This window comes from Motacilla alba, chromosome 1, assembly GCF_015832195.1.
Source record: "Motacilla alba alba isolate MOTALB_02 chromosome 1, Motacilla_alba_V1.0_pri, whole genome shotgun sequence".
Taxonomy (NCBI): Eukaryota; Metazoa; Chordata; class Aves; order Passeriformes; family Motacillidae; genus Motacilla; species Motacilla alba.
In genome coordinates, this window is record NC_052016.1 from 12,334,457 (window position 1) to 12,345,931 (window position 11,475).

General features: G+C 38.0%; 1 protein-coding gene across 9 annotated transcripts in view; it reads left to right on the forward strand.

Moving 5' to 3' along the window:
- The window catches only part of EPHA6 (EPH receptor A6), a 381,012-nt gene extending 370,892 nt beyond the window's left edge, over positions 1–10,120 (forward strand). For 7 of the 9 annotated variants that reach the window (XM_038150645.1, XM_038150617.1, XM_038150672.1 and 4 more), the window contains one exon: positions 238–10,120. In XM_038150645.1, coding sequence (XP_038006573.1) covers positions 238–352 — 115 coding nt within the window. In that variant the 3' untranslated portion in view covers positions 353–10,120. Of the gene's footprint in view, positions 1–216 lie in introns of all 9 variants that reach the window. The other 2 variants (XR_005258586.1, XM_038150636.1) reach the window with 2 other exon arrangements.
- Positions 10,121–11,475: the final 1,355 nt, after the last annotated feature.

Sequence of the window (11,475 nt, forward strand, 5' to 3'; positions counted from 1 at the left end):
GCACTAAGCCCCAGTGCTCTAAATACATCTTTTTATTATATTCTTTTTCTTAAATGACTGGTTTTTTCAAAAATTGAAATTGACAGATGCAGAAAATCTGAACATTTGCAGCTTTCTTATATGCCGTGGCCAGGAAGGTAAACTGCCCTGGAGAAGAAATCATCATATAATTATATTCTTTTGTGCACCAGAGGCATTATTATATTTGCATCCAAGATGAAACTTTTTATCTTGCAGTGACATTAGAAGAATTGGAGTTGCACTCATTGGACACCAGAGACGAATAGTCAGCAGTTTACAGACTTTGCGGTTACACATGATGCACATACAGGAGAAAGGATTTCATGTATGAAAGTAATAGAGCAACTGTGTTTTGTGCCTCAGCATTTCTAAAATGGAAAAATATTCTCATTCTTCCCTCCTGCTCTTCCCAACTTCAAGAACTGCAGTCTCCAGTTCAGACTATACAAGTACTTCTATGTTAATGCTTCCAAACCGGAAATTTTTAATCACACTGCACAGCTCCTCCACCAGTTCTCTGCCGATAAAATCCTGGCCTACTGCAAGACTCTTGCTACACATTGATGAATAACTCAGCATGGATGTGTAACTTTGTATAACAGTATTTGGGAAACTTTCATGGACTTACTTGAAAGTAGTAATCTATTTGGCCTGGTGTGGCTTCTTTATCGATGTATTTAGAATTTGCTGGTAGATCCAAAAGTATTTGACTTCTTTCATGTTCTGTGACCATGTAACTTCCAACACCAAATGTGCAATCAAAACAAAGTTTAACATAAATATTTATTTTATCTCTTAATTAAATCCAAAAGTATGTGTCCTATCATTATATTACTTTCTAATAGTTTGAATGCTGGTAAGCTGGTGCCTCAAAACATTAGTATTGTTTGCAGAAATGACTGATGATTTTATGTAGCAAGTTTTCATTGTGTGAATAATTGGAAGCATAGTGAGAGTAATCCGTTTGAAATCTTAAGGAAGGTTCTTGATTTTCGATTACTTTAGCACTCGACACTTTTTATGCTTTATATTTTAGATTCGGTTGGAAAATTTGTTTATCCTTGAGATTCCTCACCACCCTACAACTCTTTTTTTATTTTTTTTCCTAATGTAATACTCAGCATTTGCTTCTACTACTGGAAAATTGGTTGTAGTTCCCATGACCACATTTAAAACACAGTTGTCAGCTCTGTTGTGGACACACAGATTTCAGAAGAGCCTTCTGTTTCAAACATGCAGGTCTCTGCTGTTGGAAAGGGAATCATCTCCAGCAGCAGCAGAGCTCAGAGGGCCGGCCATGGGTGGGGTGATGGGATCATTCCGGTGGGAGCAGGCCGGCCATATCCTCTTCCAGCCAAGGGCAGCAGTACAGCCCCACTGCTGCTGGAAGTTACAGGCTGCAGGATGCAGTGACCTTGCACAAAGGCAGAAAAGGAGATGCAGGACAGCAGTGTGGTAACATGTTGCCTTGAGCCTACTTCTAACTGCTTTTAGAAGTTAAAAAGCAAACTCTGCTGAAATGGAGCTCTGGTCATTCCAGGCCAGATCTTCATTTAGTACAGATCTCTAAAGGACATCCGAGGTTTTACCTTTAGAACCCTTCAATAGCCATATTTACATGCAAGAAAACGTCAGCAAAGGCCTAACATAATATTTGTACCTCTCTAAGACTTCCAGCTTCCATGTTTTGTTCAGACAACTGACACAGACGTGCTGGGCTACATTTCCAAACTTTTGCATGGGATATGCACTCCTGGGAGCAGGGGCAGGACCGCATGGCCGTGCTGTGGGAACCCCACGCAGATCTACAATGCATGTCACATGTAACCCTGTGCAGATGCTTCTCTTCATTCCTGTGTCCTTTGGAGGGTATCTTTGAGTTCCGTGGCATTCCAATGTACTCAAGCATTGCAGCTCTTCTGTTAAAACGTGCATTTGGGTAATCAGTATAATCTATGTGTATATCAAAAGGAACTAACTACTTTGTGTAATCATAATGGTATTTACTGCTTCATTTACAGCTTGTAAATCACAAGGTATTTCCTAAGTCTTGGAAAAGGCTGCCATTGTATATCAGTGACAAAGAATGAAAATCAGAAAGCAACTCAGAAAAAAGATTATGCTTCCAACCAGATCACAGAGTAAGACACAAGAGGCCTGATTCCCTGTTGTCAATTTATGTTGGAATAATTGCATTAATTTAGGTGAGACAGCAGTAATGCACTAAGTAAATTTTTCTTTCTTTAGTTTAAAAAAAGGCAGATGTAACTGAGGAACAAGTTTTCTGAAGATCAGGAGTCACTGGTGTTCTACAATGCCAATTTGATGAGCTTGTTGAAAGAAGGGCAGCTTCAATCCTATTGTAGGTCCAAAGGTAATTTTGTCAGCAGGAGTATTCCCACTAAAGTCCTAAGTCCAGCACATTGATGTGAGTTTTGCAGGATTACAGCCCTTCAGAGTGGAAAAAACCATTTGTTCTCTTCTGTCACTATCACTTGAAAAATTCTGCCTGAATTCCACATCTGTTTAATTTTTTGGTAGAGGTGCTCTTACAGAAAGAAAACCATACTTACCTGAAACCTTTTGAAAAATACTGACACACCACAGAGTAATTTAAAAGTGGATTTTGCTTCATCATTTTATTATCTATTTTGCCTATCATTGCTTTCATGGCCAACAACAGGACATCTATGGAATGAGCCTTTCTCACAATTAAATCCATTACTGAGGAGGTATGAGTCTGTTATTTGTTAATGGGGTTTCAAAATCATTCATAGCTGATCCAAAACATGTATGTGCACTTCTAGATTGTCTTTTGCCAACTTTTTTTGTTCCTGGTAGTGAGGATGCAGAATTGACATAGTTATATGCACACAACCTGGATATATTTAATGAAAATTAATTTCTAAATTTATCACACTACTGAAAATATTTTTTCAATACAAAAAAATATAACAAAAGGAAAACATTTATTAATCAGATATATTTTTATATAAACGAGAGTTTGGGAAATCAGAAAGGAAAGAACAAGAGATTCTTTGAGTGAGCACATTTGTTAATAACATTGTAAATCCAGGATTTTGTGGCTTTATACAGCTTGTTTTTTCTGTTGTTGTTGCTGTTGTGGTGCAGTATGACACTTTTCTAATAGTTATCTTGATGAAATTTACATTTTCCCCATTTTTGAAATGTTTTATTTGCTCTTGTGCTGATTCCTAGTCTATTCTTACTTTAGTTTAGCAATTTTTTCATATTTTTAATTTAAAAAAAACCAAAAAAACATTCCTAACAGGTGTTATTTTTCAAATGTGAGCTTAAATCTGTACAGGCCACAAATGTATACGTGAAATTAAAGTAACTTTCTTTGTTACAGGAAATTCTTTCTTCAGGAGCAAATTAGCTCTAATTATCCTGCATACTGCAGTGTGCAGCTGGAGTTTAAATTTGATAAATTAAAGCAAATTTAATAGGCTGGTTTTGAGAATCTGGCCCACATTACAGAATGCTTTATGACTAAAAGTTCCCATTGAAAGTTCACGAAGTGTGCATGATATGCAAGCAACAAAAAAAAGGTGTCATAATGTGGATATATATAAAGAAATAATTCTTACCTGTTTCTCTGCATTCAGTGACAGCTCATCCATTCAGATATCTGTGCTTGGTCAGATGAATTTCATGCCTTAATTGTATCCAGTCATTTTGCTGAACCTGTGAAACAGAGAGGGTCTTGTTCATGATGTTCATGGTGTTAAAACTGAACAAGGCACAGCAGAAGGTTCAGTAGAATTTACTCATGAGGTGTTTGTACATTGGAATTACTGAGAAACAACAGGAAGCCATGAGGCGAAAGGAAGAGAATTGAGCCATGGCATTTAAATTTTTTTCAAACTAAATTTCCTCTTTTTGTTTCCTGTGAACTTAAATCCAGTCTCTATCCTCTGAAAGCTTAGAAACATGCCATGTTTCAGGACATTGAACAGCATAAAGCATTCCTTTACTTGCAAATAGTGCACTCAACAATAAAATAAATTAGTTAGTAAATTAGTCAAATAAATTCTGTGTCCAATATTCTATTAGGTATTGCTTGGATTATTCTGACACAGAACTCATAGACTGCAGTACTTTGGTTTTTACATCACTTAAGACTGACTATCCGTTTGCCATTTTTAATATGAGCATAACACGGGGCTTCATTAATTTCTTTTTCAATGCAGATTCCTACAGGATTCAAAGATGGGTCATAAGTAACAAACAGACCCCCTTTATCCTGAATCAGCTGAGATTTACCATGAGGAATAGCTGGGACTGTGGAGGTGCCTAGTAAGACTGCTTTACCCACAGCAAATTTCCATGTCAGAATGACCCCATGGGACCACATCAGCCACCAAGGTAAAGCAGCACAGAACATTCTTGACCTTGTATTGAAGAGCAGTTCCCCATTTCCAGCTGGTCCTGTTGTAAACTGCTGCAGTTATTGAACTGTTTTACCTCAGCTGATGGAATGGTTCTATGGGACACATTCTGGCAGCTCAGAATTCGTTTACGAACACAGGGTATCTCTAACTACCCTGTCATGGGCTCACTCTGTCTTGGAATATTCCTTCAGAGAGTGAAAAGCAGGAGTTGCCTCTAATCCAGTCCAACCTTTCTTTAGTTAAAATCATTATAAAAAGTCTGTCTTCCATTGCATTTTCCAGGAAAAGTACTAAAAATAGACACTTGCGGCATTTGCACATGGTTGAAGAACTCTGTATTCCATTAAGCAGTTTTCTTCCAGAATACCCTTGTTCACCAATTGTAATGAATCTTTCCTGAATAAATGGAAAAAATAATTTCTTTTTTATAATAGTACTATAATTATTTATTGAGAGTGAGGGAAAGATGTGTTGGGCTGGGCTAACTCTTAGAAGGACAACAATCTTGAAATCTCCTGGGCAGACAAATTAATCAGCTCTGAAAAGGAAAAAAAAAACTCCCTAAAACCTAAAATAAGGTAAAGAGGGAAGAACTGTCCATACTATGCCAAGGAGCTCTAACAAAAACCCTTGAGTTGCATAATACAGTGCCAAGTACTTACAGCTGGCAAAATTTTCCACCATCACATCCTATATTTAGTAGTGCACACTGCCCATCCATGAGTGTTGTATATAATTCCTCAGATCGTGGACCAGGATATGGTGAACCATTGTGGTTATAAAATATTTGTCTATATGTACATAAAGAATTGTAAATAGAATGTATATCATAATATCAAATTTTTTAAACCTACAGAATTAATTACCTATTACCAACAACACTAATGGGGTTTATTTGCTCCATTTGCTTTTCAAAATTTTTGTGCCATGCACTGTGTGTGAATAGTTCTTCCCAAAATTCCTTGGCTTGTTAGCTGGAAATGGACAGCCTCTCTTTTCCTCCACTGGTAGAAAAAATATTTTCAAACTGGCTCAGAGAAAGCTGCTTGCTCACCCTTCTGCTGCCACCTCACCCAACCCCTTCCTGCTGATTCTCTTCCACTCAGCTAATTACTGGAGAAATTAGTGATCCCAAAGCGGAAGCAAGGTGCCCATGAGCCAGCAGAACTAGCAAGATGGAGTCCATGCTATAAAGAGTTTTCAGTTCCTCTGCTGAAATCACCAAAGATGTTTACAGAGTATATGAATTGTTTTCTTTTAAATGTCCATTTATAGACACCCAGGAGGTTAAAGTGAGGGAAATTTTCAAGGGCATATAAGTAGGGATATGCCAACATATAGCATAAAAAGGTAAGCTGACTTTTAGAAGGGAAAAACAACAGCAGTTGATGAAAAACCTAAGGTTAAAAATGGATTAAAGTATATTTCCATATTTTATATGTGAAATAAGGTAACACCAGTTCAGTGGAATCAATTTGTGTGTGTATATTTCTTTAAATATCCTGCATGAGTATATCTTACTTTCCTTTCCTGCAAGAGATTTCCCAAGTACCTATCTCTTCCAGAAAGGTTTAGCATATTATCTGATATTTTCATACCTGAATAATTAAACTGTAATAAAAAATGCAAGTTCTGGCAGTGAAGATATGGGGGGAACAATAGAATTAAAAAGATCAGTCTCAAAGTAATTTAAAGTTTTCACATCTGTTCTGCTTTGTTCCTGTCCAAAATTTTTACCTGTATCTATCTGAGAACTTTGACTAGTTCTGCACACATCTCAGTGCCACCTCAGAAACTCCTAAATCTGTAAACACTTCTGAGTTTGTGCAGCTTAATGAATATAAAAAGGCATATTTTACATGGGACTTTATACAAGACTGAGTTAGGCATAATCAAAACTCAAAATCCCTATAAAATATCTGTAAGACACCATGAGATAAGATATTTTGCCTTATTGTACTAACACCTCTTCATTTCTGACAATTCAGTGAAGAACTGGTCAGGACCAGCATGTATGTTGAGTGGTAGGTAAGCCAAAACCCTGAGACTGAAAACCCACAAATTAAAGAGAAATCCAGGTCTCTTCATTCTGAACTATGGAATGTCAAGAGACTCCAGAGAAAGTAACCCTGAATCTAGAATCTGGAAAATCAGGTTTGGGAGAAATCTGCTTTGGAACCCCAATATTCCTTTCTGGTTGTGGATAATGGAAAAGTGCCCAATTAAACAGTCTAGGGACTAAATCTGCTTTGGAACCCCAATATTCCTTTCTGGTTGTGGATAATGGAAAAGTGCCCAATTAAACAGTCTAGGGACTATTTCCATAGTATTATCACCACATAATGTTCTGAGTGATAAGAAGGAAAAAAAATCTATTTTCTGACCTTTCAGGTTCTAGCCCAGGACAAAAAAACAGGCACAGTTGTCCTAATTGATATTGGAAAGTCCAGCGGACAGAATTCTCAATGACTAATTGTTCTTATAGCTACATACTGACTTTCTTGAGAGGAACCTAAATAAATAATAAAGCATAGAAATCTCCAGTTAATATTGGCTTAGAAACCGAGTTTTCAGTTTTCCCTCATTCAGACTGTTTTTTAGCTAAAAATTATTAATAGGAAAAATGAAAAGCATAATAGGATTATTTTTTTTTCCTGTAAGAAGCTGGGTATTCTGAGCTGTATAACTTACTATCACAGTCTCTTTGTGTAAAATAGGATTAGCTGAAAAAGACAAAGTGCAGCCAATGTTCCAAATCTGTAGATTGTCACTAATTGTCAATTTGGGAAGTTCCATTTTTGTCTTGGGCAAGTTCTGCTCTACCACACCCGGTATTTCCAAATCCTGCTGAATGATTTTAATTAACATCCTAATTAATTCCTGGGAGTGTGATGTGACTGTGAGGAATTAAAAGTTTCTGTGTTAACAGGCAATAGTGTTGCTGTGATCTAAAATCATGAGAGTTTGTTACTGACTTCCATGGCAGTGGGATTAGCCCAATGTCCATATTTTCTGTAGGTAGGCTCCAGCTCTGCAAACCGACTCTCCTTTCCTGCACCCCACTACTGTCATGGTTAATTTCTTGTTAGAGAACCAGCATTTATTGGGAAATGAGCTGTCTTGTCATCCAAATGGATTGCTAAAAGTTTTTGCTGGTTTTAATTGTTGTGTTTCAGGATGAGATGTAGGTTGGTCCCTCAGGGCATGATCCAAAGTCAGCTGTATCCATAAGAAGAGGTCAAGTGAGTGAAACAGGTTTTGAATCAAAGGTTTCTACAGATTTTCCTGGAACAGATGGCCTCATTTAATGGGGAGAAGACAGTGCACTGAGCCTAAAAGACAAGGCGGCTACCTCAGGGATGTGATCAAGTAAGCTGTGGTTACCTTCAACATGGAAAAGGTAAAAGGCAAGGTACAAAAGTTGGGTGCTGCAGTGTTTGTTGTTTTCTCTGGCATGGATGGTCAACTCTGACTTTGGAATTAGTTACCTAAATTACCTACACATCTAATAGGGTATCTAGCAGAAATTGTCTGGCTTTGTGGGTTTTTTTCACTCAGATAATTTCCCAAACTTCTGGATTTAAATTCAGGATGAAACCACCAGCCCCATCAAACAAATAGAACTTTACTATATTTCTTCTTTCCTAAACATAAATCAAGATGCAATATGGTCTCCCTTTCATAATACAAGTTCTGACTGATGATTTGCCTCCTTGCACAAGCTGCTTCATACTCCTGATGCACGGCAGTCTAAGTTTTCAGATTTGCCAGTTAATGAATGGCCCAATAGCAAATAAAATAACAAATGCCCTCTTAGTGGTTCCATTTTCTGGATTCTTTTACTATATCCCTATCTGGAGAGAAAACCATCCCACTCCAAGATTCCTAATAAGGAAAGCTGTAAGCATTTTACAGCTTAATGGCCATGATTCCCTATCTGCCTCTCCCCAAGAAACAGTGAGCTTTGAATTGGCCGTGTACCATTTTTACTACCATTTCTTCTGCAGCAATTTCTTCTCTCAACTCTTCTAAGTAAGGTTGAGAGGTCTATTTCACACTAAAAGTGGGAAAAGTTGTTTCTTTGTTAACTCTGGTGATGGGATTCAGTGTTTGTTGCTCTTACCCAGAGCCTTCCATCTGCTTCTGTTGAGGCCAATATCAACATTCTCTGGTGGTATCAGTTACATCACACACAGCGCTGCCGTGACTGAAAACCCAGAGACACAAAAAGGGCTCGTTCTTCTCTGGTGTGGTATAAATCCTACTGACTTCGGGAACTTCTCTGCACTTCTCAGGACTGCGCCTGCAGTTTAACAAGAAAAAAAAATCTTTAAAAGATCATGTGAAACCCTGTTTACTGAAAGGCAATAGTTTATTTTCTAGCAAAGCAACATTCATTGATCTAGTTGGAATTAACGGTTTTAATTTTGTCATCACTTTTTTAAGGAAAAACAAACCACTTTGACTTTCAGAAAAAAATACAAAAATAGTATTTTGCTATCTTCCAAACATTAGCTTTGATTTACTTTTGGAAGATAACGTGGTTGGTATGTTTTCTCAGGATAGCCTCAATCTATTTCTGTGTGTTGGTTTTAAATGTATATGAATTAAAAGGGGTTTTAATCTCTGTCTCTTCTGTGAAATTAGATTGTACAAAACTAAATATGACTGCTCTTCATAGTTTGCTGTTCTAGCATAGCCATAAAATGTATCAATGTATGTGTATATATGAATAAATATTTGATGACAGACACTTTAGATTATATATTTAAGCAGCCATGTCAAAACTTCAGAGGTAGATGGCTTCAAAAGCAATGGTATAGTCACAATACTTGCAAATCATTTTACAAAATCAAACCATGGCCTCAGCACAGATCTCATATCCCTACCAGTAGTCTGAAACCCACCTTTTCTTTAAAGACCCCTGCTAAGCTTTGTTTTGCCATTGCTTCTTTAACCAAGACATATTTGAATAATGACAACTACCCATGGCTCAGTCTTCAGCACTCATCTCCCAGCAGAGCCACCCTGGTGCTGCAGTACCAGAGGCTCTGAGCCCCTGTGGCTCTGGAGCCGCTCCTTCTGGGAGATGAACACTGCACAGCCAGTGTCGATGCTTCCCCCTGGGACTGCCTCACTCCCCCAGATTAGTTTTCTTCACCTAATACATCTCCCATACACATCCCACTGCATTTTCTTTTTGCCTGTTTGTAACGGTACCGTAGGAATATCCATGGAATAAAAAGCTTACCCTAATGATTTGCAGTCCCAAGGGGAATTTACATTAGACATGAAGTTGTCATTATTTACTGAAAAGTGGTGTTCTCTTCTTTTCTTTATTATTATGATTCTATTCCTATGATACTATGATGTTTCATGTAAATTTTCATGTGCTGGCATGCCTACAAGTTAATAGTGTAATAGAATGCTCAGCTCTCAACATTAGAGTGTTTTTAAGGTGAATTGCATCACATATGCCATCTCTTTGCAGAAAGAATATGGGGTTTGGCAAAACTACCTGCTGAGCAACATAATGAGATTTTTGTACAAAGTACAAGTTATTGATTATTATTGTATTTTATTTTTCTATGATTTCCTAAGAGGCATTATCAGGTCTTACAGATGGGGTAAGCCTGTTTAATAAGATATTTATTAGCAAATAAAAGTTACAGTACTGGTGGTTATTTTTGAGTTAATGGTCTTTGTTTGGCCTTAAGTTACTAATAAAATGATCCACAGTGAAGCCGTACACGATCATGCAAAAAAAAAAAAAAAAAAAAAAAAAACAAACCAAAAAAACAGCTGCTTAACACAGGGTGGTGTACTAATAAAGATGGACTGGCAATATGCTCCAACACTTGAGATGCTTCGGGGTGGTGCTGTTTTCTTCAGGTAAAAAAAAGCTCTTCTGCTTACCACTGAGAATTTGTGTTCAAAAAGCACACACAGTTCACAGCATCAGGGAAAAAAAACTGTGCACATTAAAAGCTGCCAACAGCCGTGCTCTCTCCTTCTTGGGAAACACTGTGAATCTGAATTTTAAATGGCTTTTAATGCGCTATTAAGATTCTGCAGTACCGTTCACCCTCCTCATGGTGATTCACTGAGCCATGCAACTCCTCTAGTATTTGTCAAAGCTTTCACTGACAAAAGCAGTTTAAAAACTGATCATATTATGTAAATAATGCCAGAGCAACGCACCACGATTCACAGAGAAGTGAATGCCATATACAATAACCAGACCCTACCTCAAAAAGTTTAAAGTTATAATGAGCCTTTCATTGCATAAAATCACATGCATGCAATGCAAGGCTGAACAGAAGTAGCTGTAAAGTAATAGGAAATGAGTGTCAGATGCCCACAGTCCATTACATCCTCTGTATTTTACATGGGAAGAGCTTTCTCATCGAGGCCTGTCAGGTTTAACACAGTGTACATAATGAAAAATGAATATTTCATTTTAGATCTGGTTACAGAAATGCCTTTGCCGTTCTGTGTTCTCCTCTGTATTCGGAAAGACTCCTCAGATACTGGCTGATTTCAAACAGAAACACCCTCCTCTACCATATATACCCCACAACTTGATGAGAGTCTGGGAAGTGCTTCATCATAGAGTTTCACTGTGGGATTAATGCTGCCTGCCTGTTCCTTTAGTGGCTCATAATGCCACTACAAAGGAATCTCATCTTTTATTCGGAACCTTCCTGATACAGGAAATACAGCAATGAACCAATCTGAAGGGACTATGCTACGCAGGAAAAAAAAAAAAAAATCCAAGGTGTATTCTCAGCCTCTGTGCCTGGCCTGGCCAGGCTGCCTTCCCCACAGCCCTGCTGCTGCACTGCCCCAGCGACGCGTGCATTTGAGATTTTCCAGGCTCTGCTAAAACGTCCGCGTGGGAACGGGCGGTGCTGTCAACACCTCGACCGTTCTTACTCGGGTTTCCTTCTGTGTTCATCGCAATCCTCAAGAGTATTTATCCAGGCGCTCTTGAGAGACACGGTGCTTGGAAACAGGCAATTCCCGAGGCGCTGTGTAC